Source organism: Hippocampus zosterae, chromosome 12, assembly GCF_025434085.1.
Source record: "Hippocampus zosterae strain Florida chromosome 12, ASM2543408v3, whole genome shotgun sequence".
Taxonomy (NCBI): domain Eukaryota; kingdom Metazoa; phylum Chordata; class Actinopteri; order Syngnathiformes; family Syngnathidae; genus Hippocampus; species Hippocampus zosterae.
The window spans coordinates 14,174,335-14,202,275 of record NC_067462.1 but is presented as its reverse complement, the minus strand read 5'-3'; the positions used below and the strand labels follow the sequence as shown (position 1 = coordinate 14,202,275).

General features: G+C 41.4%; 1 protein-coding gene across 3 annotated transcripts in view; it reads right to left on the bottom strand.

The window, feature by feature from the left end:
* The window catches only part of dachd (dachshund d), a 138,922-nt gene continuing 110,981 nt past the window's right edge, over positions 1–27,941 (bottom strand). For all 3 annotated transcript variants that reach the window (XM_052082484.1, XM_052082482.1, XM_052082483.1), the window contains exons 7-11: positions 11,553–11,698; positions 9,966–10,113; positions 9,637–9,780; positions 7,550–7,618; positions 1–1,631 (exon numbers count right to left, since the gene is read on the bottom strand). In XM_052082484.1, the coding sequence (XP_051938444.1) occupies positions 1,594–1,631; positions 7,550–7,618; positions 9,637–9,780; positions 9,966–10,113; positions 11,553–11,698 (545 nt within the window). In that variant the 3' untranslated portion in view covers positions 1–1,593. The remainder of the gene's footprint in view (positions 1,632–7,549; positions 7,619–9,636; positions 9,781–9,965; positions 10,114–11,552; positions 11,699–27,941) is intronic.

The following is a 27,941-nucleotide window of genomic DNA, read 5'->3' as shown; positions in this document are numbered from 1 at the left end:
TTGAAAGAACACAGGGAATAATTTATTTACAGTCAGCTTGGTTACACCCGCACTTACATAAATTGTGGGTCTCCAATTAGCCTAAAAAGAAATAAAACACATTGAGGTCAAAGGTGCGCACCCCCATCCCAAAAACACACCAGGAGGATAAAGGATTATACATTTTCTTTCACTGCTATACAAAAGAAGAACAATATGCTCAGTCATTTTCTACAGTACAGCATACCTGCATTTTTTTTTTTTTGGGGGGTAACCCACACCCCACCCTCCCCCACCCTTTACATACAGGTAGATGGAAAAAAAAAAGAGTGGGCGCACCCCCTTTCTCACGCTCACATGGTTTTATTGTCAACATTATTGTAAGTACAATGATGAGATGATTTTGAGAGAGAAAAACAAGAAGCTACATAAGTTATCAGTGATAAAACACACACACTTTTTCTTTTTCTTCTGAATGGAACACATACGCTCAAAAGTGACATTAGGTTATTTCTGTAAGAATATACACACACGTTTAAAAGTCTTTCAGGGACAAAAGTTCACTTTTGATCCAAAGGGATACCAGCAAAGTCATGGAGGGGTAGTGGGGGGAGGAGGTCTTTACCGAGAGAAATTGTTGCACGAACAATGATGGATTGTTTTTGAGTTTCTTGTTTCTCTTTAAAAAAAAAAAGTGCAGATGTTGAGGATTCAAAATCATCCAAAATGTACAGCAAAATCCCAAGAAATATCACCTCTGTTACAAAGATTACAGTACGAGTGTACAAGAGGAAAAGTCTTCAATTTGAAACTTTTTTTGTGTGGTGGTGAGTAAAACCCTAAATGTTTGTTCAGAACAATATAGGATTTATTATTAAATATCATAATTCCAGGACAAACATTTACATCATGCCTGCATGCTTTCTCAACAAAGTGGCAGCGATAGGAAAGAAGGATGGCTCAGGAATACAACGGAAAACAAAACCCCAAAAAAGAGAAGTTTATATAAACGGTGGTACTGTTTGCCTATTAGTTCTACTGCATGACATTTTTTATATATATATATTGATATATATATATATATATATATATACATATCATATCAATCTGCTCCAGTTGTCCCATCACTGTTAGGCATTGCATGTACAACAGTGGGAGAAAGGAAACTTGATTGCGTTGTCATCTAAGAAAACCATTTTCCTCTGGATGGTTTTCCGTCTTTTCTGTTTGAAAATTCGAATTTGAAATACAAAAATGGGCAAAATCATGTCACTAGTATTAAAAACAAATCTTCAGTGCTGCGGTTGGATGAGTCGGTGCCAACATTTTGACTGTGCTCAACATCCACGACCGGAAGCCGTATTTTTTAATTTTTTTTCCCCCAGGTCGAAACTATCTCAAATCCCAAGGAGAGAAAAAAAACTTGCTTATTCTACATTCAAGCACACCTTACTCCGGCATTCCCTTCAAGCAGCAGCTTCATGACGTCCCCAAACAAAATCACCCTGGAAATGGACTCTGGAGAATCTTTTCCATCCTTTGTTTCCATTTTTTTCTTTTAATCGCCCTTTTCCCACCAGGTTTCTTCCAAGTAGGTAGCTCCTGTCGGCACTATTAGTACATCACGGCTGTTTTGAGGAAGAGTCTGCCATCTGCAACACAAAAATGAGAATTAGCCACCGGCGATGAAGATTGAGACGGGTCACAGAAATGAGCACCCACCAAAACAGAGCTTCTCAAACTTTTACCATCGACAAAATTTCTTTGTTCTCCAAGTACCAGTGTCAAGACCAATGTTAAAATTTAGCAGAGCGTTGTTCATCGGATAGTAATGATTTGAATTCATAATAAATATTTTTTTAATATTGTGCACACCATCTTCACTTAAATCGAGGGAAAAAGCTGTGGTTAAATACTAGTTCAATTAAAATGTATTGCACCTAAAAATAGGATAAAAATGGTATCTGCCGCATTTTCCGCACTACAAGGCGCACCCAAAAACATTCAATTTTCTTCAAAGCACCTTACAATCCGACGCGCCTTATATATGGGTTAATATGCTGCTTTCTTGAACGTAATATTTTAAATGTTCTGTAAAGCGCTTGTGAAAGCGCGACATAAATAAAGCGGTGTTGTATTGTATTCTATTCCCTTTAGCGTAGCACCATCTATTGGATGCATTACACAGTCACAGCCACGACTATAGCTTCTATTCTTCGCGCCTTATATTGCAGTGCGCCCAATATATGAAAACAGTCATTCATTGAAGGTGTGCCTGATACTCTGAAGCGCCTTATAGTGCGGAAAATACGGTACATACATTTTTAAATACAAACAATAAAAACCATTGATAATATAATAACAATTTATGTGAAATACAACTGACTCAGGAAGTAATTATTTTCATGTACGACAAGAGGGAGCCAGCGAAGCCATCGCACTTTGAAGCTCATGTAAGGAAAGGTTTTTGTCTTGGAAAATTGATTTTTAATCTTGTATAAAACAATCGGGGTCTCTGGTGTTACTGCACACCCATTAATTCAATTCAATTCAAGTCAATTGTATTTATAGAGGTCGGCCCGGTAGTCCAGTGGTTAGCACGTCGGCTTCACAGTGCAGAGGTACCGGGTTCGATTCCAGCTCCGGCCTCTCTGTGTGGAGTTTGCATGTTCTCCATCAGTGAAAACAGTCTTTCTTTTGGCTTGTGTGTACTTCAAAGTTTGCAATTTTGACATGTCCTAATCGTAGCTAATTTCCCTGCTCCGTTTTGATCTGTGTGCTGCCAAAAGATTCGTTTTAGTAAAATGAGTCCTTTAGTTTTAATCACCTGCTGAAGGCCCGTATATATTCATTAGCAATTGATGTTGAAACATAAAACAAAGTATCGACGTTACTTTACGACTACAACATCCGATATATTTATCGGAAGCGGCGTGCTACCTTGAAACAGCGCTCACCTAACGCGCTGCATCCATTTCCTGTGAGAACGCGCTCATCTCGGAAATGCTGCGGCGGTAAAAGCATCTGTCAGGAAGCTTGTCAAATGTTGATTACCTTTCCTCTGCCAGAGGAGCCGTAATGCCTTTAACGTGACGTCCGCCTCTCTACCTCCGCACGATTAAATAATTCAATGCCGAAGACGAAACGCACACTGCACGGAGACATTTAGCGGCGTGAGATGTTAGACTTGACGGCGGACATGACAAGAAAGTCATATTGTACGGTGCCGAGGAAACATCCGAAAGTGAGATAAGTCATTTTTCGTTGCACGTTGATGCGTCATTTCACAGAGGATTTCAGTTGGATTCGCTGCGGGTTGACACACTAAAATCTTGTGGTATAAAGAAGAATGTTGCAAAAAAGAAATACATACACATATATCGTTGCAGGGTCCAATGTCAAGCAGATTTCTCCAATTTTTTTGACTTAATGCTTTCATGCAAACACAAAGATGCATCTTGTTTTTTCCCCACTTTTATTAAATAACAATATATATATATATATATATATATATATATATATATATATATATTTGAAGATAGATGACGTTGTCATTGGACAAGGATGTTTTCAAACTAGAACGTCATGTCAGAGGCGGCTTTGCCAAGGCAAAAGTGGGTGGGGTGGCTGCCATGTTTTACTTGTTTTTGTTTCGTAGCTATCTAGAACTGACATTTAAACCTTATTTTTTCCACACATTCTCCTATCAGTTTTTTTCTTTACAGCTATTCCCGTGCTAAACATGAGGCATTAGCTCATTTGCAAATGTTTGCGCAAATGTTGAAAAATCGCATGATAATTTGTTCTGATGAAACAACCTCGATTAAAACACGTTCAAACTTTAGTATTTTTTTGCGTTCAAATTGAGATTGGAAAAAAAAGTTCATTAAAGAGAATGCATATTTCATTAGATGCTAAATAAAACAAAAGGATTTTTTTTGCCTCAGCATTAAAAAAAATCCTTTGAAAGATTAATTAATACATGTAAATTATGCAAATTATGCCCATGCAAATATTTTATGAAGACAATTAAGGGATTCATGAATTACAGCCATCCCCCTCCCCCTGTCCCTTTCTTTTGCTTCAGTGACATTCATTCATTTAATTTTTAATTTAATTTGAACTGTTTCGATGTTAAATCTAGCAACAACGACGACGATGATGCCAACAACAACAAACAAACAAAAAAAAAAAAAGAACTTTGGAGACAACGGAGCACAAAGATATCCAAGATGGTGCCGGTGGTGGTGGTGCCCCGTCTGCCAAAAGACTTTTGCTCCCTCTTGGAAGCCGTTCAAAACACAGCGAAAAGCAATTAATAAACACCGACTGTGTTCATATTGCAGAATTAGAGAAGTGTGACAAAAGACAAATAGAAATAATTAGTTTGCTCAAAATGACGCCCTCATTAGCCACCCCCCACCTCCTTGAATCCCTGAGTTTGGAGAATATCCTAACACATTCACTCTTGCTGATACCTCGCTCAGACCCCTTTCTCTTTATTTAGTTAGTTATTTTATTCTGTGTAATATATCAACCTCATTTTTTTTTTTGCCATTGGAGGTTAATTATACAGCCAGGCTGGCAGAGTTAAGCACAGGAGGAAACAAGGATGGCAGACAAATGCTTCCCTAATTGAACCAAAAAAAAAAAGCACAAAAACGCAGTGTGTTTTTTTAAAATTCATTCATATCTTAATTTATGTATTCCGCATGCTTGTCCAACACAGCCATGTGAGAAAGTCTCATTGTTTTCTGATGGACATTGTATTTTATTTTTTGGGATCATTGTGTGGCGGCCCGGTAGTCCAGTGGTTAGCACGTCGGCTTCACAGTGCAGAGGTACCGGGTTCGATTCCAGCTCCGGCCTCCATGTGTGGAGTTTGCATGTTCTCCCCGGGCCTGCGTGGGTTTTCTCCGGGTGCTCCGGTTTCCTCCCACATTCCAAAAATATACATGGCAGGCTGATTGATCACTCTAAATTGTCCCTAGGTGTGAGTGTGAGCGTGGATGGTTGTTCGTCTATGTGTGCCCTGCGATTGGCTGGCAACCGATTCAGGGTGTCCCCCGCCTACTGCCCGGAGACGGCTGGGATGGGCTCCAGCACCCCCCGCGACCCTACTGAGGATCAAGCGGTACGGAAGATGAATAAATGAATGAATGAATGGGATCATTGTGATGTCGCAGCAGACAGGCGGGCACCAATGATGGGCAAAGTCAGGTGGACGTACTGCAGCATACACTCTTTTCTCACCTGTTTGCAGGTTTATTTTTGGAACCTATTCTCAGTTTTATTTTCTGGAAAATTCACCTATTTGCCGTTTTTCATTCTCATTCTGAAATGCCCCAACATGATGCCAAAACACAGTCTTATAGAAAAGTACGTGCAAAGGAAGTATGTTGTTGTCGTCTGTATGACTGAGAGACAAGCTTTGGATGTTCGGGATACAGGACAGGACAGTCACACATTAAGTGTTTTTTCTTATGTTGTTGTTTTGTTGTTGTTTTTTTTTAATCGGCTGCCATTCTTAAGCCATTCAATGTTAGAGGATTACATTCTATTTTGCGATCATAATTTATAGTAGATTTACATTTGAACTCTTAATTTAAATGACACACTTTCTGTGACAGGGCTTGCTAGTAGTTTATATATTTGTATCAGATTAGATTCTAATAAATGATATTGTATTACATTAGATTTAGATGCGTGAGTGAATGACATTTCATGAAAGAGGAGTCATGGGTTCTTTCTACTGTGTTTGGCTTTTGACACAAATCGAAGTTTTTGTACTGGGGACATGGAAAAATTTCATCTACAAATTCTGATTAAAGGTACACCCTTGGCCTCGAGGCATCTTAAAGCGACATGTCTTCGGCGTGATAATTGAGGATGTTTTAGCGTGGTGTCTTGTGTGTGCGTAAAAACAAATAGCAGAGGGCCCACTGAGGTTATCACCGGTGTGCGGTCCTCCCCCCCAAAAAAGCACACTCGGCATCCCCCCCAGAGGCGAACCAACAAACAAAGCATTAAAAATGCACAAGGCTTATTCATAAAATGGATTGATTTGGCCTCTTTTATTGCTACCAAAGGGGAGATTCCGACGCTTTTTGTGGTTTTATGACTCATTAGTATTTCCTGAGCGGTAAACAAACGCGTCTGCTTCTGCAAAGAACGCGAACACACACAAGGCATGCCGTTTGATTTTGACTGCATGGAGATGTTTTTACCCTTGGTGGAGGTGAAAGGGTTACGTGCTTGTTTCGTGTGTCGTTATTTCTATTTGTTTGTTCTTAGCATAACTCCCCAAATTATGAAATGTATTTTCACCACACGAGCAAATATCCCAATCCCGACAGCAATGTTTTAGCCCAAAAAATGAAGACACGGTTTGCCGATTAAATTTTGTTGGTTTTGTTGGGACAACACTTTTATTTTTTGTTTTAGTTGAATCAATAATGATGGAACTAACTCCACGCCAGGAGGCAAATGTTTTCTATTTAAATTCTTTACGTTATTCTCCATGGACCAGGAAGAAGTGTCCTGGCGAGCTAACATATAGACACATTGTTTTGAGGGATTTATTTTCCGTTTTCAAAAGTCATAATGGAACAGCCACAGAATGCAAATACAGAATACATAGTCCTTTCCAACTGATTCTAAAGTTATTCTCGATGCACAAGAAATGGGAAATAGAAATGGCGAGTGACAATTTTTTTCCATTTACTGTATGTACATATTTTAAATGTTCACCTCAGATCCAAAGTGACCCCTTGCCAGGGTAAGAATTAAATTGCAGTCCCTTCTCTTTTGCACTCACGTTATTCTCCATGAATGAAAATTTTGCCTCGTAGCTAACACGGACAGGCAAAGAGATCCAATCCTGATGAAAGTCTTACACTGGGTTCCATAGATAAATTGTATAGTCCAGTCATCTGGTAACATAACCCCTTTCCCACATTTTTTGTTTAATTGTGCATTTGCCAATATTTCAATAAAGGAAAATGCAGTCTTAACACTCTTTAAAGTCTTCAAGGTCAATAAAATAATTTGAAATTGAGTTCCGGTACAATCTGTAAAAATATAAATTTCTTAAAAAAAAAACCTTTTAGCCCAAACCTGATTCAGTCAGGTTTGGGCTAAAAGTCAAATTATGTCATGATTTATCAAGATTATAGTTAGCTGGCTTTTAATAGGACAGAGATGATGCTCATGTGTCAATAAATCATCCTCAGCATCAACTGCCATATCCTTGCCAAAATTTTGACAATGGCAGTTTAATGCTTTTTCAATTCATTGTAGTGAAAAGGGGAACATTGGACCACCTACAAGATCGAAAAATGTTTTGTTCACTTCTATTGAGGGCTATTGTTTAGTTTTTTTTTTCTTTCTCCCTGAAAGATTGTCTCTAAAGAGAAGCGATGATCTTGACCCAGTACGGCGGTGGCCCAGATGGTGAACAGCGATGGCCCGACGGCAGGCACACTAAATGTGTGTGTGTGTGTGGGGAGCGGGGGGCGCAAGAGGAAGAGAAGAAAGAAAGAGATTTATAGTCTCATCTGAGCCCTTGTACCTTGTATTGTCCTTTCAGCATCTGTTCTTCCGCTGCTGCGGTCGCTCTCCATCTCAGGGGTCAGAGCGTCTGTGGCAGAAAAGAGATCAACGCCGTTAAACATCCTCTCGGCGTCCGTCCGGCGCAATGTCAGCAGTGCCGACGCATCGTTCACTCGGAACAAGCAGTAGCGCCTTGGAGCCTCGCGGCAAACGTGAGATATACTTTTGCTGTAATAATCTGTTGCTTGGAGTCACTCGACCTGAAAACGGCAGCTTCAAAACCATTCACAATAAAGCCCAAAACAGTCAACTTAATAGACACCATGCTTCAGTTAGTAAGCAGACGTGGGCTTCCATGTCAGACAAATAAACACCTCGTTCAAATCGACACCTCAATCTAATCGAATGATAAAAAACAAGTTCCCTGAGCAGGAGTGAAGATAATCTTCCGGTATTTAGAGATCATTGATGACACTTGGCATTCTCTGATGTGGTTGCTCCACAATGTGGAGTGCATCCGTGTTTTTGTTCCGCAGACTTATTCGTTTCTCCTGTTGTCGCGTGTCTCCATTGTATTATTTTTCTTGCTTTAAAAGTACAAAGAGTAAAATGCACTCGCAATCTTGTCGTGAACGACCTACGTTGCAAGTGCGTTCATTTTGCACCAATTTCTCAGCAGAGGTACAAGCAAAAAGTCATAAACAACTTCGAGTACTCCCTCAAGTGACAAAGTGCATTGTATTTGTTATACATGCTGTAGTCATTGATCCAGCAAATTTGTGATCGAGGGATCTGTCTCTTTGAGGTATCCATTACAGAAGGAGGGCAGTGAACCATGAAATATAATTTGTGATTACTAGACCTACGATTATAGAAAAATAAATTACGTTGATGTCCATTGAGCATATGTTTTTGCATATTATTGAAATTAATAGCGGCTTTTAAAAATGAATGCAGATTGAGGTGGACGTGCTAACCAGTCGACCACCGTGCCGCACCGTAATATACCACAAACATTGTTGATTAGTTTTAAAAATGCATTTGTTCAAATAATAAGACGGTTGATATATCCTCCCACTATACTGTATCGTATACTATTTCTGTAATAGGTCTTACACGACTGACTGGTCAGTCAACGAGACGTCTCTCATGCTGTGTTATAGGTTACGGCATAGGTGCCAACGTAACAGTTCTCGTTGTTCACTTGTACAAACCTTCTACACAAAAAGCACACAGAAAGTTGAGGCAATGTGTCGTGATAATCCTTGCACCAAATCTCTAGTTTCAGGTAATTGCTAGCAGAGCGAGCTTATGGCTGAAATGTACAAAGCCATGCTGAGAGGTGATTTCAGAAATGCACTCCAAGTGCGCACTGCTCCAATCCAAAGGTTCAGAAACTCAGAGCGTTGTTGAAATGTGACTTTGGTTATCCAGAGTCTCTCAAAAAATGGATGCCAGTGCGAGCTCTAAGTACTTCAACTGGGGAAAGGGTGTGCTCAGTGTACAGATGGAAACGTGACAGAAGCACGCTGCCTCTCAGAACCTACACACTCAGAGTGGAGTTTGGGAGTCGGACTGAATTTCCTAAAGCACCCGAGAAAGCACACTACATTCCACAAACCTTAAAGGCAATTTATGGGTAGGATATGCCAAATAGCTACGAGCATTAGCGTTTTTTGCACTGCTAGTTCATACAACTGCTACAAAGGCGAACACTCCATTAAACGAAATTGCCTTGATCTAGCAAAAACATTAAAATATGATGAATAAGATTGAGAAAAAGCACCCAATATCTAACATAGGTGAGGATTTTTTCTTTTGGAGGCATCTACGCATGTTAGCTTCCACATGGGAAACATTTAGCTTGCCTGTATCGTGAATGTTAGGTAGACATTGGAAACAGGTGGGTTAAAAAAAAAGGGGGGGGGAATCCCCCAGAAGATGTCAAGGAAAAGAAATACATAATAAAAGAAAAAGAAATCAATTAAAATAATTGATTGATTGATTTAAAAATAAACTACAGACATTCGGAAAAGATTTCACTTACGGCCTCGGTGAAAATAAAAACAGAATTTTGGAATACATGATTGTTTGTCCGTCACTGACCATTGAGTGAGCGCATGCTGTCGGCGGGCGACGGCTGCTTGAGGGTTTGCTCCACCTGCTCTCTCCTCTTGGATTCGTACTCCAGAGCTTCTTGCAGTTTCCTCTTGGCCTTCTTCTCTTTCTTCAGACGCTTCTGGATGATCGCTGAGCGGGGGATGCAAGACATTAAATACACTCTTGGGTGTATTGTACAATATGAATGAAATCCCTCACTGTTTGTTTGTCTGTTATCTATAAACATATTTGTGTAAATATTAAATCAAGTGAAAGGCTTATTCTTGTAATGTGTATTTGAATTTACGCATGCATGCAGAGACAGATTTGGTTACCTCTGTTCTTCTGCTCCATGGCCAGCTGCTTTTCCAAAGTTTCCCGGAGTTCTCGCTCTCGGAAAAGCTCCATCTTCAGCTCCGTTTTCTCCAGCTGAACCTGCTTCTCTTGAGCCCGCGCATTGTCGATGGCAACCTTCAGCAGGCCCTGCAAACACACACATTATTTATGACAAGTCATACTTGGATGCCTTTTCTCCAATTGTCATCATATTATACACTAATAATAACCAAGTGGAGACTGACAACCGCTGCAGCACAGCGGAGGCCGTGCAATATAATACTGTAGGATCCATAGCTAATGCAAAGACCATTGACAAATGTGATCATCTACTGATAGACAAGAAATTGTTTGCGTCACCCACAAAGTATTTTGTTTGCAGACTTGGAACCCCACTTGGCCCAGGATTAGAAATTCTACCTGGAAGCAGAATGGCAGCTAAAATAATAACTTGGAGCAGAATAGTATTTGAAACAGTTCCAGTTACCAACCAAGCGTGCCTGGTATCACAAATATTATCTGGTAAATGGAAGAGTACCTACTCCCAGAATGGCGGCAGAAATGTATCTGAAATGGTACACAGTTCCAGGAATCATACTAAATCCCACAACAGTACTCGGTCCCACAAATACTACATTGTAGTTGTATAGTACCAAGTACCAGAAATAGTAGCTAGTGCCAGTTTAGTCTGATGAAGGTTCCTGTAAACTGTGTACCTATAACTGTGTTTGATATTGTTTGGGTGGAGAAGTGTCTATCAGTGTTAAAGACTCCATTTATTAACGTGGAGACCCGCGGCTAATGTACAAATGAGTTTTATGGATACATTTACCTGTTGCAGCTTTTAATTGGTTCATTTTGCAGTCCTTAAATTACAGTATACATTTACATAAATATGCACATTTGTCTCTATGTAAATATCTACCTCAATATAATATCAATAGTTGTCACTTCTACACTGATTTTCACTGTTTGCAGGCCTGCCTGGTTTGAGGTTCATGTTCCCAATGCATGTCCCCATAATTGCTCTGTCTTCCTCCCACTTTTCAAGGACATGCATGCTAAGCCCACCTAAATTGTCCATCGGCGTAAATGTGAGGATGAATGTTTTTTTGTCTTTCTTTTTTTTTTTTTTTGTGATAAATGTGGATCTTGCACAGAGCTGCAGCCAAGAAGTGTGGTGTGTAGAGCAAATCTCAACCGAGTTAGCTGGGATTGGCTCCATCTCACCTGTGATTAGGGCTGAACTATTTTGAGATACCCGCCCCCCCCCCCCCCCGCCTTTCCCAACTTCAATAATGTGTTTGCAATTCAAGTTCTTAATCTCGATGATAGGATATACATGTATATATAGTACGTAAAAAAAGCCTACCAACTAGCCAAAATAAATTTTGGGGTGTTTTTTTTTTTAACTCAAAAGTGCAGACTGTGCAATTATTTTTTTTTTACTACAGTGCTACATGAATTGGAATTGGATTATCTCTTCAGCTTTATCCACGATCCAAATTATGACATGCACTACAGAATATGGATGCAATGGCGGAACGGATGGGTGGATATCATGACATTTAGTTAAAAAATTGCACCTGTATATTGGTGAGGAGAGTCTCTATTGACGACAGGCCATCTGGGAAAAGGAAGGGCGAGGGGAAGCCGGGAGGCAGAGTTGGTCCAGCCAGAGACAACCGCTCATAGCTGTCCCTCGCTGTTGGCGTGCACATCAGGTTATCATCTGCAAACAAAGTCACAACAGATTAAATATTCATCCATCCATGCATCCATTTTCAGGAGCACTTTATCCTCACCAGTAAAAAAAGCAAAAAAACAAATGAAATAAAAGAGCAGAACCAATTAAGAGGAAAGCCCCTGAGGTGCTCAGATTGTGTATGAACTTCGAGGTTCCACAGTCCACTGTCCTAACAGAGGTCTCTTCTATTGTCACCTGGACTCTACTAAATACACTGCTGTGGCCCCTGTGAGAATCTTTTGTATTGCTTTTCCTCAGCATTCCAGAGTGGGGGCTAAACACTATCAAGGCGGACATAAATCCCGGTTTCCTCCATATAAGAGATGTCACGTGGACAACAAAATCAGCCCCACTCGCCTCGACCCCCGAGAGGCTTGCGTTTCCTTTGTGCTCGCACACATGCGACTGCCTGTCAAATCGGTAATGACATCATGCTCCTCTCATCGCGAAACGCGGGGGCTAGAACCCCCGCCATCTGCAATCCAGCCTCGGAGGAGGACGGAGAGGATGGGAAGCAAAGACAGCGCACACATCGGATGTGTTACTTTTGTCCGCCTTGGATGCAGACGATTCATTGTCAAGGCATCTCCACAGGAGTGAAATCACTGTTTAAGAGCTACAGTAAATCATTTCAAGTGAGAGGGATTCATGATAAGGTTTGACAGTGCATTATTGTCGTTCCTTGTTAAACTTTTTTTGTGTGTTGTTTGCATTGGGAATACATTTCAACACAGTTGTTGATATTAGTTCACTCAGCACAGGAGGAGCAATAAGTATGATTTTAGAATGGATCCAGAATATGTTTTGTTGTTTCTTAGCAAGGTTTTTGCAAAAACATGATTGAATGATATGTTTTTTTTGTTTTTTTTCCAAATTTATTTTCCGCAAATCCAGTCGGAAATGGGACAAAAGGTTTTTTTCAGTTAAATAAACTACCCTTGCATATTTTGTGACATGCCAATGTAAAACATCGTTAAGATCAATATTATATTCATTCATTATCTGTATGTATACTGGAAAAAATGGTATGTTGATTTTTTTTAAAATTGTCAAGTGGGTGTACACAACAGAATCATCTGATTTGAGATATTTTAGAGTCGATGTTGAGTTGATTTAAAATCAGCAATTTGTGCAGAATTGATCGTTGATTGTGTCTCAAAGCAGAATGGCAGTAATTTTCTGCAACCAGCAGAGGTGCTGTTGATTCACTCTCAATGAATTCAAGTATTGTCGATTGGCGTTTTTTTCAAATTAAAATCCTTGAGCTTTGGTCTGCGCTCTCAGAGTGCCACTCTCAATTGGAATGTGGACTTCAGTTTTCATTTGTGATTGTGTGGCAACAGAGGAACGGTGCACAAACAGCACCCGCCTTCCCTCCCTCCCTTTCCTCCTTTCACCACCCACCCATCAACATTCAAGCGATGCCAGCCAAGAGCCGGGAACAGCTGGTGCTACATTAATTAGTTTAAAGTATTTATTTCGCCCATCCTCAGAGCAGATTGAGCAAAAACATTGGAGATTATTTCGAGCATCTGCAAAATGCCCTGGAAACATGTCGGGCGCCAAAAACTGGAGCACTAGGATTCACAGTTTAGGCTTGTAATTTGGATTTGCAGTCCACCTTTCCTGCGGAGAAGGCGGTGAAGGTCCGTGGAGGAAACATACAACCTTTCTGCTTTTATTCAAGGGGAAGACGTTCACTCTGTGTGGTTAATTAGAATGGATGTTTGCCCGAATTGATTAAAATGCGTTCATAATGTGACTGTAGAAATAATGAAGCTCCGACTGTTCAATAGAATTTTGCTTTGTCTTGCTTAAGCGATCATACGGTGACTATATTATGCTTTGTGCAATCTTCCACAAGATGAATACTTCCCAAAATAATTATCAACAGATTCTAAAAACAAACATTTACAAACTGGGTGCTACAGTGTTAGCATGTGCACCAGCGAAACAAAACAAAAACATTTTGACAGATCAAGACAGGGAAAAAATAAAAACAAATGATTAAATATACAATTTAATATTACATATATATATATATATATATATATATATATATATATATATATATATATATATATATATATATATATATATATATATGAATATGAATCTTGTTTCAACGGCATGCGTTGAAGCAGCTTTGATGGCTTTAATATCACATTTACGATCCTGTCCTGACATATTAAACAGAGCGAATTTGGAGCATGCGAGTCAACTCGCTATAAACCTTTAACTGAAGTAGGACTACCGATTTTGTCTCTTGAATACATCTTCAATATCTACACATTTTTTTAAATTGGAAGTTTCCTCTCATAATACTGAGATGAGCTTTTTGTCAAAGGCACAAGCAGATGCGCCTGGTTTTCTTCTTCTTCTTCAATGCAACCATCACAGTTTGGTTGACTTGTCCCATATATAAACTCAAAACCATCCACCCATCCATTTTCTAATCTGCTTCTCCTCACAAAGGTCACAGGTGTGCTGGAGCCTATCCCAGCTATCTTTGGACAGTAGGTACACCCTGAACTGGTTTCCAGCCAATCGCACGGCACACTTAACCTGCCATGCATGCTTTTGGAATGTGGGAGGAAACAGGAGTACCCGTAGAAAACCGACACAGGAAGGTCGGAGCCGGAATCGAAACCTGCACCTCTGCACTGTGAGGCCGAGGTGCTAACCAGTGATCACCGTGCCACCCTAAACTCAATATGCAAATCTTTTTCTAAAATCTGTGCATCTATAGTAGATCATCCATTTGACAATAAAATTGTAACCAATCCAATCCAATTCAATAACAATGAGCAGTCTTTGGTGCTGTGTAAAACGATGAGGTCATGCTAGTGGTACAAATACAGATTCAAATGAAGGCAGACCTAAGCCGAAATGAAAGCCACTTTGCAGGAAGGAGGCAGTTGCTGTTGTAACCACAAGTCCAGAGACTGATGTCAAATCATGAACAATTATTGGTGCTACTATAATGATTGACATGGTGACTGTCCAATGACTGCAAGAACACTGACAACAAAGCCACATACGAAGTAGGTTGGTAGGGCCCATGACCAGTCCAGTTGCAGGGCACATATTGAGATGATTCGGATCCAATCAAAACCAAGAAATGTTTTAGGTTCCAAAAAGTGGACATTTCAGGGAAAGACCAAGTTTGGTCACCCTCAGCTATAATTTGCGCCTTGCGCCTTGTGCCTTGTGCGGTGTGTGAAATAAACATCTTTTAGAGTAAGATGAAAGCCTCGTTTCATCTTCATAAAACACCTAATGAAAGATCAAAACGCCGCGAGTTGGCCGGCGCTCAGGTTGATATAGACGTCGTCCACCCCCGATAAAATCACCATGTCAACGAGGGATGTTAGCACACCTCTGGGAGAGCGCGCTTTGTAATTGAGTCGTACCGGTGGCACTTTGTCGTCCTGATTCCGAGCTGGCATTAATCATAAATCATTGCTTTAACAAACTCCGGCGTCAGGCTTCCGCCGGCACCCCCAGCTCGACACGATGTTGGATCACACAGAATATTAGATGGCTTTGTTGCGACGGGGAAACAACCTGTCATGCCGTGGGAAAAGCAAACAGAGCGTTTTGTTCGACAGACTCCGACGAGTGTACAAGCGCCTCTTGTCAGATAACAGTTCCACCTTGAAAAAAAGAAAAACAACAACTCAGGCAAATAAAATGCGATGAAACCAAAATAGGAGACGGCTTAATGGAATGTGAATATATAGATGAGCAGATTCGCATCCTCTTTCATTCAGCACACGCTTCTTAAATGCAGTCTCAGGCATACTGGCGTGTTGATTCCTCACAATCGCTTGACGAGCGCAGTCTTCAACTTAATTACAGTGAGCTGAATGGCGGCCCACTGGAACAGAGCGCTCTGCTTCCAGGTGATATTTCTGCGGGGCTGGCGAGGCTGCCAAGAGCAGCTGTGATGGCGGCGGCGGCGTCCAGGCCCGACGCATGTGAAATAACGCCTGCAAAAACAGGCAGGTCACCCCGACGCCCCCCGCTCCTCCTCCCCTTTCCTGTCACCAATAACATTTCACGCACAACTGTTTCAGCGGATAATAGGAGCCACAAATAAAAATGGGGACGTAAATACAATGGATTGTGAATGAAACACCGTAATTTAAACACCTCCACCGCAGCCTCCATAACTCCCTCCTTTCTCCATCTTCCTGCTTTGAATAGCTGCAGAGGGAGTCCTTGACAGCGTGCAAGCGGTGATGAATTACCTATCCAGTTAATTTTCTCATTCCTCCACTGTTGTGCTGCTCAAACACTAGGCCAGGCATTGACTTGACTATAAATACATACAAAACGTAATAAATATATAAATATGAATCACTTGTCAAGTCAAGTCAAGTCAACAGTATTTATAGAGCACTTTCAAACAGCCATCGCTGCATACAAAGTGCTGTACATGGAGCGATTTAACATATACAATAAACAGTAAGACGAATCAGTAATAAGTAATAAGTAATAAGGCGGTAGAAAGCACCAAGCAGTAAAAACAATAGCAAATCTAAGTCATGCTGAGTCAAACGCCAAAGAATACAAGTGAGTTTTGAGGAGGGATTTAAAGATGGGCAGCGAGGAGGCTTGCCGAATGTTCAGTGGGAGGTCATTCCAGAGAGATGGACCAGCAACAGAAAAGGCTCGATCCCCTCTGAGCCTCAGTTTAGTTCTTGGTACGTCTAGCAAAGACTGGTCCACAGACCTGAGGCGCCGGGCAGGGGTGTAGGGGCGTATGAGCTCAGAGAGGTAAGGTGGCGCGAGATTGTCTCCAACTTACATTTGATATATATATATATATATATATATATATATATATATATATATATATATATATATATATATATATATATATATATATATATATATATATGTGTGTGTGTGTGGCAAGTGGGACCTCAAATTAAAGCAATATCATAATGAACCCCCCCAAAAAAAAACTTACACTTACATGCTATTATATTTATGTTTCTAAAATAATAGGCTGTTCTGTATGTGAAGTTGCATTTATGGATTTATATATCGTAACATTGGTGGTGTGAGAGGTTCTCTGCATTTTTAAAAATAAATGTTAAAAAATATGACCAGATTTATTGCATAGAAAGAAGAAAAAATAGCAGTAATACTGTACAAAAAAAAATACTGTATGCAGCATGTAAAAAACAAAAAAGCAATAATGTATAAGTGAAGATGTGCTAGCAGATTATGAAATCTGAGTTGCAAGTTTACCTTAAAACTTGCATTTCTAAAGATGACACAATGATATATATCATTGAAAAATAATAACATGTCAAGTAAAAGAAATTTGAACTTGCAAATATTTTGAAATATTTGTTCCAAGCTCCCATACATTGTTCGACAAATAAAACATAAAAAGAATCTACGTGCTCATGTGATTACACACGTGTAGAATATAGCAATTGGAACTTGCTCCTATAAATATAAGAACATATCTTAAAACTGCATGTGAAGTTGTGCTATGTATTGAATACGTATCGAAGTGATCTCATTTTAGGTTTTTTTTTTTCCATTGTGAGAGACACACATCACAATCTGCGGCAAAGCCAGAGGAGGAAAACCTTGGGAAATTTAGCCGCAATCTCGGGATAAATAGCTGTAATTGACCTTGGGAGTTGAAAATGTGCCATATGTTTCTGGTTCTTGTGTTTGAAAGAGACTCCCTCAGGACATTGTTGAAGCAGGGAGAGGGAGGTGTGGAAGAGAGACAGACAAAGAAAAAAGGGGGGAAACAAGGAAGTGGAGGAGGATAGTTAAAGAAAAAAAGGCAGAGGAGATGGATGCGTAGATGGCGACGGCACGAGAACAGAATGATTGAAATAGTGACAAGAGTGCGGGAGAGTGAGAGAAGGAGAGAGGGCAAAGGTACACTGGGCTGGGCAAGTCAGAATGATATATTGACAGGTGGAAGCTTTTGTCCTTGTGAGCGCCGCTCCTCCCAGCAGGAGAAGCTTTAAAAAAAACGGCAGCAGCTTGTCAGCACAGAAACGGGTCCTCACTGCACAATTGTATTTGATTTGCCGAACGGCAGAACCTCCTCCTTCAAATGGACCAGTTATGACCTCTCGGACAGCCATTAGCGGCTAACGTGGTGCTGATTCCAGCTGCACTTAAAAGCAATGGATTTGGAAAATCTTGTCAAGGGGAATCATGTGTCTGCCGCTGCAAATGCAAGCGAAGCAGGCAGGAAAAAGGAGTTGCATGCAATTTGAGCACTTAAAAAAAACATGAGGCTTGCTTATCTTGCAATCGCTCTCTCCACTTGAAAGCGTCTTTCAGGCTAAGTAGACTCAACTGAATGACCCGTCTAAATGGATGGGTATGAGCAGCACTGTTAATCAAATGTCAACGCAAACTTGTTAGTCCATGCATCCTTGGTTCGACTCCCTATTGACAACTTGGATGTACAATTTCTAAGAAACGGCAAGTACTCGGTTCCAGGTTTGAGTACACACGTCACATTTGAGGATAAAAAGCCAAAAATGGCAAAAAGGAACACACATGCTAATATTAGCTTACTCCAGAATACCGTTCTACCGGGTTCTACCTGGTAAGTCAAGAAATTAAGACAATGGACACACGCTAAGTTCAGCTTACACCATCGTCTCGCCTTGACTGCAGCGCTCCATTTTATTGTGTTTCAGGTGTTTACATGTGTTCGAGCAGAAAGGACAATTCCAAAAAGTACTGCGTGCCTGTAAAAACACAGGACAAAATAACACTGTATAATCTGTTTTCGTACTGTAAAATGACAGCAAACTAGAAGAAGAAAGGAGACGCTAACTTTCTTAGCCTGCGCTCATCGATGTACTGTGCATTGTTTAGTTGATTTACAGCTGACATGTTCCTTATTTAAAAGATCGCCTGTCCGCTGTTTTTGTTCTGCTAAAAGCAAGTGTTAATTTAGCGCCATGTGGTGTGATCTTGATGAACATGTTTAGGTGTCATAAATTTTCTTCATCTGTATTTTAGATGTCTTGATTTGTTGGCATACACTGAGTACACCTCATGGACGTTCAAACGCGAAAGACAAAGTAGGTTTCTGTTCCTCTCCTGATGCAGCCATAATAGCTTGTGTAGTCTACTTTGCTGTAAGAATTTGCCTGATTCCCTAAAATAGATTTTAATATGAATTTACAAAAAGGTAAGTTTAATGTCGTAATAGCACTTGTGTGCATATTTGTTTACCCATGTTTTTTTTTTCCTGTGGGGGAATTGGCTGGGGTGTTAAAAATGACTTATTTAGTTTTTTTTTTTTTTTTAAATTCAGGGCTGGGCTCGGTTCCTATCCCTGGTGTGATTGTACATTGATGTTATGATATGATGAATCTTAGTGGATATGGAAGGAACCCGAATTCCTGATTGGTCCTTGGGCTGGGAAAGTACCGCTACACTTGCAAAGTGAACAAAGTAAACCGCTGATGGATGTATGAGAAAAACAACGCAAACACACAGTCATTAAACACACACACATGTACGATCGCGCACACACAAACACATCCAAAGACACACACACATACTAATGTGGCCTCATCACATTGAAGCTAATTTCCTTTTCATCAAGGAGAGAGGAAAATGAGAGTTTGCCTCATCCCTGCTGGGGGGACAAAGTCAAGGGCCCCCGGTTGGGATTGGGCTCGATTAACAGGTAACATTTGGCACTTGCTCTCTTATCGCAGCGTGAAAATCAAAACACCGTTCTTTTTATTCCCCCCTCCTCCCATTGCGTCGAGATGAAATCGCTTGGTGCATAAAGCCATTTAGAGAGAGAGAGAGAGAGAGAGAGAGAGAGAGAGAGAGAGAGAGAGAAGGGAAGGGAAGGGAAGGTGAGCGAGATAATCAGGCTGGCCACTGGGCCGTGTTTTCCTAAATGCTCTCCAAAACATTACTGTGCACAGGCATTAAATTAGCCGCGGCCCACCTTAAAATGTTGACATTTAGCGTGACTTTTTGGAGAGTGACACCCTCATATTTTTCTCGTTGGATATCATTAAATCTCAACTGCCCTATGGCCGTGCCTTTCCATTAATAACCCATTCCGACTGTTGCCTCCCTCACTCTCTCTCCCTCTGTCTGTCTCGCCGCATTCTTGAAGTGACGACTCCATTGCTTTTGCCTTAATAATAAATTGAATCGTATCCTCAAGGCTGCATGAAGATAGAGACGCAGATGGACATCATAAATCCTTCGGCGTCAGGGACGTGACAAAAGACCCTAAGAAGAAGCTCACTCAGGCCATGTCCACACACACACACACACACACACACACACACACACACACACACACACACACACACACACATTTTGGAAAACATAGGTTTTGTTTTTGGTAACGAGAATCTTTTGTGATGTTTTGCACAGTTTGCTTGAAACGGTGTGTCTTGCGGGTCTGAAGTTCATCGTTCAAAACCTATGATCTGGCATTCTCATGTGGAGTTAACATTCACCCATGCATTTTCTGATTTCTTATCCCCACAAGGATCGCGGTGCGTGCTGGAGCCTATCTCAGCTGACTTGAGGCAGTAGGCGGGGGACACCCTGAACCGGTTGCAAGCCAATCACCGGCCTGAAGTTAACATGACATTGTATATTACGTTTGTAGTTATTGTTCAGCACCACACATTGTAACAGCGTGAAACACTATTACCCCTTTCCCACTGCTGCAAAATCACGGGTAAACACGCTTTTTTGGGCAGTGGGAAAGGAGTGTCTATCCGTGTTGACCAGCACGCCATCTTAGGCGGCTTGTGATTGCCTCGGATCCCTTCCGCTTGCAGTTTGAAAGCCTAACACGGGACTTCCCAATAATTACGTGATGACATAGGGCGGTACATGATGAGTCACAAAATCTCGCGCCATCGGCCTCGTATATAGCACGCCCCCTTAACAAAGCTGGGAGATCGCCCCTTAAGCTGTTGTCTCAGTAGTCGCGAAGAGTTGTTCCTCCGTTGCTTTTCGACCATTTTGAGGACGGAAAAGGCATGATAAAAGAAAGAACACTCGCTTCCATGTTGCTTTGTTTACCACCAAGAAATCTGTCGCACTATCATCTACGCAATCACAGCGTGGTGATGTAATCAAACGCAAAGTGGTGGTGGGGGCGGGAGGCGCAGAATCGCCTTCTGTTGGTCAATGGGAAAGGGACATATTGCCAATTGGTTGCGTGTTGCCATGGATCACTACTGCCCAGTGGGAAAGGGGTATACGTGTAATTTTTCAGTGAACATCCACAATATGTGTGTGCTGTACATTCATTCGCTCAATTTCTGCAAAATGATGTCTCCATGCTGGCTAACATTTTCATATTCTTACGATTCCAGTGTAGATATGGACTCGGCATCAAAAGAGATGCACTCAACCGTTGACACTGCTAATCTGCATGGGTGCATAAAGCGCATTATTGCGTTAAGTGGTGGGAGAAGGCCCAATTAGAATCAACTTAAAGAATCTAATCATGCATGAACAAAGCCGTACAGACAACGATCCACCCTTGTCTTCCGCCGTGTATATGAGGTGTGGCGCGACTAATAAGAGCAGATTATGAGCTACAAATTGAACTTTAGTAGCGCGCGTTTAAAGGCGGCGGATACAAGCGTGTCTCACCAGTCGCTCAGTCAGAACGAAACCGCAAACACGTGCGAGGCAGCGAAAGCGGGAAGGTAACGAGGGATCTGCATTGACTTCCAACCGGGAGGAAGATATCTTGTCTTTTTATGCCGCCCGTGTCATATTTATTGCATAAAGGTCAGAGTGTTCATTTGTTCAAAGTCAGCATTTTGCCTCCCTCCTCTCCGCCGTGTAATAAATGCAGGGGGCTGTGTCATTATCGGACCTACGAGGATTACAGGCTCGGCCGACTGTGATGGCTGCATAAAAGTGTGCGGGACTTTTAGTTTCCGCCTTTTCCGACGAGGTCTTAAAGCGAGCCTCGATAAAAAGGTGGCCCTTTTGTGGAGAGAAGTTGGCGAAAAGGCCTTAAATGCGATCCGTAACCCTCGGCAAGATAGCGCTACAAAAGGAACTAAGAATTATAGTCGAACATCTGAGGTCGAGCTAGCAACAACATTCCACTGTTTATTGAAGCGGTGATTTAGATTGCGGCTGACCGTTTATTGACACAAGAAACCGAGAGATTAAAATTGATTGGCCATTTTGCCTGACTCATTCCCATTTCCGAGGGGGATCGTTTGTACTGTATACGCCACAAATCTCTGCGTGACCCACTAATCATCCAGCCATTTATTCCTCACTCTTTGTTTACGCTGCCTTTTGTTTGGCATTTATGAATTCATTAGAGCGGCTCCTCACGCGGCTTAACGCGGAAGGTGACTGGGGAGTCCTGCGTGTACCCGATAGCGCCGCCGAAATACGACCAACACAAGCGGCAATTACACATTAAAATATAATCATGAAGCATTCGGGACACACTCACAAATAAACAAATAGGAGAGGAAATCCTCTCTGATTGTTTTTTTATTTTTTATTTTTAGTATTTGTCTTCGTAGTATGCTTGGAATGTCACGTAATTCACATACACCTCTGATGTCAATCGTATAAACAAAGAAGAAGCAAGTCCATTCATTTTATGATGCTTGCTAAACTGAGGTCTCAGGACGTACGTTGAGAAATTTGCGATATGGAGAGTCGCAACTTTTCTTTCTTAGGATATCTGAATTTTACAAACTAAGTGGTGATTCTCTTTTATGTCACAAAATAGAACATCTCCCACCTCTGCCATATCTTAAAAAAGCATTTGATTGTCATGATTTTTATTCCACGAAAAATTTGGCAAAATGTTGAAAAAAAATGTGAAAACCTCAAATATTCCTGAATTTTTAACTTCCGTTGATTTTTTAGAAAAAAAAGACTGCATAATGTTAAAGTTTCCAGTGAGTCGTTTCTGTATTTTCTGTATACACACATTGAGAAATGTATTATAAAAATAAAATACATGAAGAATTTGAAGAATTATGTGCATATGTTCTCCACCTTCATACTCATCTCCCACATGTGACATGCACCCATGACAAATTTGTGAGGAACTTCCTCGGTATATTTTGATCAAATATTGAACAAGAGAGGCAAACGCCTCATAATTGTCTTTTTTTCTTTTTTTTTAAACGGAACAAGTATTAGTATTAGCATCGAACATATCGGCTCAGAGTAACTGTCTTAACTTCGACATGTCTTTGTCTGGTTCTGGAATCCACTGGGAGCAGCTCTGCTGGCACTAATCCATACTTGTACTCTACTTGGCTTGCTTTTTAATGACGATGATGAAAACACGAACAAAAAGAAGCACAAGAAGAAGCGGGGACTTGAAAAGGACTGGCTTAGAGCAACACTTTGCAAAGACGGATGCAAATCCATTAGTCGTTTCACAGTTATAAAAATACTTAAGGGGCCCTTTTCATCGCGGCGACGTGTTAAACGCGCGGAAATCTGTTTTGATAACATTATTCATAACACCGGCTTTGCTCGTGTGAATTAATAACACTTCATTTGCAGACGTTCCAGAAAAGCCGGCATGGTATTTGCAGCTAAAGAGATTAATTTTCAAACACCTAATTGACAGACTGGGGTTATACGGGATAAGCAACACACTCTATAAGGCGGCAGCTGCAAAGTCAAGGTGACTGGAATACTGAGGAAAAAGGCTTCCACGAAAAAAAAAATGAACAGAATGGAGAGCAGAAAGGGAGGGAGTGAAGAAAATTAGTCCTGAAGCACTTTTCCACCACCCGCCCCCTATTCTTCCTCTCTTTATTAGGAATGATTTACTTTCATGGTGGAAGGATATAAAAGCTCGAGTATAGCCGCGTAATTATCGCCGAGTGAAAATTTAGAGGTTTGACTCACAATGTCCTCAAGTCGGCTATCGAGTAGACTGCCAGACGATAAGAGAGGCCGCGCTGCGCTCCCGGCATCGCATCACCAGTGTTTTTTTTTTATGAGTGCTGCCAATGAGGAGCACCGCTCGTGAGTCGGTAAACAGGACGGGAGCGCTGCGAGCGAGCGGGGCCGGTCGCTGTTTACCTTGGCAAGCCCTGGCCTCAGCGTGTCCGCGGCATCCCTTAATTACTGTTTACATGCAAATATTAAATTATACCAAAAAGACCCCCACCCCTGCAAGAACGTCTCCAAAAGTACAGAAATACATATTCAGGGTCAACCTTATCTGTCCGCAACAGTCGCCGCCGCCAAGATATGTATTGTTTTGAATCACAAATGTTCCCGCATTGTACATAATCTTCATAATTGCTTAATGCTGTTGTCCAAGGGCGCTGGGATGGAAGCCTGCTGCCGCGATCTGCATAATAGCAGATGCTCAGATATGTAAAACTCACCTTGTGTGCTCTCAGGACAACAATAAGAATAATAAAAAATAAAGGGCTGTTAAAAAGAGTTTGTTGAGGGCTGCCGCACGAGCGCATTGAGGAGCAGATCCGCTAAAGATATATACATTGAGGACTGGAATGTTGTTTGATACTTCACAGCATATATCCTAGCCACCTCTGGATACCATAAAATTAGTCTGTCTTTGAGAGTCACCCAGAAAAAGACAAATGATGAATGCGTTGGCAAAATAGTGACAACAACAGTTTTAAAATACATCTATGTTAGGCAATTTTTATTTTATTTTACTTTTTTTATTTTTATTTAGTGGGTCTTGTCACGTCGCGTGCTCGCCAGCAGGTGGCGGGTTCTCCCGCCACCTGTTCGGCACACCTGCCCGTTATTTCGGGCTGATTACGTGCCTTTATTAGGCGACTCCGGCAGTCATCTCACTGCCGGAGAATTCCTTACCGTGCCATTGCTCTCGATTTGCTATTCTCGTCGTTCGACTATTTCTCGCTGCCCTATTGCCTTACGGCCTCAATCATTCGTGTACTTCTTATAGTGATCAGATTGTTATCTCGGTTGTTCCTCGCCCTTTATCGTTTCGCGAGCGTTTTCAGTTGTCTTCCTTATTTTTTCCTGGTCCTTATTTGACCAGCGTTTTCTGTTACCGTTTTCCCTGTTCGGGCTCCTTTTGTTCTTTATTAAAAACCCCTTTGTTCTCACAAGATCTTTTCGTTGTCTGCTTCTCCGGGGATCCACCTCTTTTTTTCTGTTGTGCACGAGGCGATTCCTCATCGCCTCGGGCTCAACGTGACAGGTCTAGTTTGTTGAACTCCCATATTTCTGCATGGGGAATGAAGCAAGGGGAACAACTTCTCCACAAGTAAAACTGGACCACAAAAACTCTCATCGAACATTGAAAAATGGTGCCACGGCGAAGCCGGGGTTAGCATCCGCTTTCAGTCAAGAGGTCTCGGGGTCCAATCTTGTCTTAGGTCCTTGCTCTTTCCTTAAAACATGCACGCTCGTTGAATTAAAGACTAAATTGTCCATCGGTGTAGATGTGAGTGTGAGTTATTTGTCTTTTGGTGACCAGTGACTGACTGGCCACTCGCCCCAAAGTCATAGAGGCCAATGACCACAAAAAAGAGTGTCGTTCTGGTACTCTCCCTCTATTCAGTCAGTTCCAGGATAACATGCCAAAGTAAATCCAGGAGACCCCAACTTTCTAACTGATGCATTTCAAAGTGACATGGTTTTCGCAGAAGTAATTCTGATTCTGTACACCCAAAACGCCTGGACAAGGTAATGCGATCCCAGAAAGATTTGCTTGATTGGGTGTATTTTAGTCCAAATATGTAGTGTGATTATTTTTGCCTTTAAAGTCCTGTTTTTTCCCCGATAGGCATTTGAGAAAAAAAAAAACAACAACAACAACAACAACGTTAAAGACACTTCCCTGACGTTGATGCTCTGCCTATCATTAAAAGTTTTCTTGTCTTCATCTACGCTGACTTTAATGCTGCGTGTGGTGTTGGGTCCTCCCGGTGTCCTTGGCGCTTTGCAGCTTCAAACGGGGTGCTGACTACCTGACTTTTTTTTTTTTTCCTGGACGAAGGAGGCGAGATCATTAGCCATCAGAGCCCCTGAAATGTGACTTGGCAGACAATAATGCTTTGTGATCAAACAACTTGTCAGTGCGTGCCGTTGAAATGAAAGAGTGCAGAAAAAATAATAATTCAATAGAGGATCAATCAAATTTCTTCTTGCACCATGTGAGCAAGAATGCTGATGGTGCAAGAGCGGGGACGCGGGGAGTTCATTTGGATATTTGTTCTCCGCTCATGAATGTTCCATCGCGTGACACCAGCTCCCCGCTAATCACATTTCACTCAGGTGGGTGGTGGTTTGGTGTGGTGGGTGCGGGGGGGATGCTTTTAGGGACGTTGAAAAGAGAGAGGTTCTTTTTAATCTTTGAAATGCCTCAAAAGTGACAGAATGCTCTCTCCTGCCAAGACGGAGAGCGTCGGATTGGGAGATAAATATGCTGTGGTCAGCTAAGTGTATCTCGTGAGCAGAGAGGCAAATTTAATAATGCATTATCATTCACTGGCGAAGGTGAAATCTGCCTGTCCATCAGGAGGCTCGGCCCTGTTTCATGTTACCCTTCAGTGCAAATGAACAAGTGCTTTACTCAGCCAGAGCAGAGATGCACACAAGGCAGTGCGCAGAGCCCCCGCTAAATATTGAACATCAAGAAAAAACTAAAAGTACAACAACAACAACAAAAACTGATTGGCAATCAAAGGAATCACTGGTGACTCCGGAGATGAATGATCAAGCGCCTCAATTCCAAATCCAGTTTCGGTTATAACACCAAAAGTTATCTTAACTCATTCACTTCCAATGACATTTTTAAACGTCTTTTCAGACTTGGTCTAGAATTGGCTGGTACTGAATGAGTTAAAAGACACTTATCCCTTGTGGCAGGTTTTGGAGTCCTTATATTTCGCCTTAGATACCTTTAGTTTTTTTTAACGGAACTCTCGTTGGTTTCCCGGTTTGGTGCGGTTCAGTTGGAAACAAGGCAACACAGTCAATGAACGCTGGTGCAGATAAACTCAAACGGTCTAAGAGTTCTTGCAAGATTGCAGGTTCCGGTATGCCACACCTCTTGAACAAATCTCCTCCCAGGTGTGAAGAAAATGGGTATGAGAATTTATGGTAACATCAATGAATTTGACATGAGTATCAAAATGTTAGACCTCAGCGATATTCATAGATACTCACGTAAATATGAAAACCTCGAGATTGATCATTATTCTGTGGTCGGAAATATTGACATACTCCGTCTTGTTCCTAACCATGGCGACTAATGCAAATAATCCCGTCTGGAATTTCAGCAACTCTGGAAGATAGTTGCTACTCATTGGTGGCAAAACATTGCCCCCCGCCACATGGGATTTACACGCATGGTTCGATGTACACGCATATGGCTGGCATTTCAAACACTCTCCCAAAAAAATGAAATGATGTCAAGCCGTTTGATGTCCGGAGTGAGTTTTACGGCCAAAGGCTTTCAAATCTCCCCGCGGCCCCTCCTGCCCCGTCACCACCGTTTGTCGAGGCTACCTGCTGTTTTCATGAGACAGAGGCTTGTAGGAAGACTTTTTTTTTCTCGCATTTGAAGCTGCTCAATTAGTCACATGTGAGACAGCTTTATACTTTAAACATCATCTAATCTCACTCCTTGCTTTTTTTTCCATCCAAGATTTTTATTTTTTTTTTTGGACCAATGACAGAAAAAAACAACAACAACAGCCTCAGGCCATCTGGCCCGTCTGCGTTGGGTGACACAACTTCGGAAAAAGGCTTGACAACAAACAGCCTTTGTCCCGTCACGGTGTAGATGACATTGCGGCGTCTTTTCGGGAAGCCTATTTAAATGGAGTCCTCTCACTGGCGTTCCCGCTGCGCCCGAGATTAATTGAACGCTCGGCCAGGATCGTAAAGATCAAACAAGTGGGGGCGATATCATTAAACCATCGGAATGCTATCTCTAAACAAACCGACGTGACAAACGGGGCCCTAATTAAAAAGCTGGTCATAAACAAAGCCTCTCGAACAATAGTTTATATTATTCATCTAACGCATCGTGTAATATCATTACAGTCGACTATATCTATCATTAATTTTATTCACTTCACTTAAAGCTTTTATTGGAATTACTTTGGTTATTAGTTAGTTCTTAATGTATCGGACGGCGGTGGCGACCATCTCTCTTATCTCGCGGCATAAACCTGTGCATGTTATTCAAATTGCCTCATTTATTATG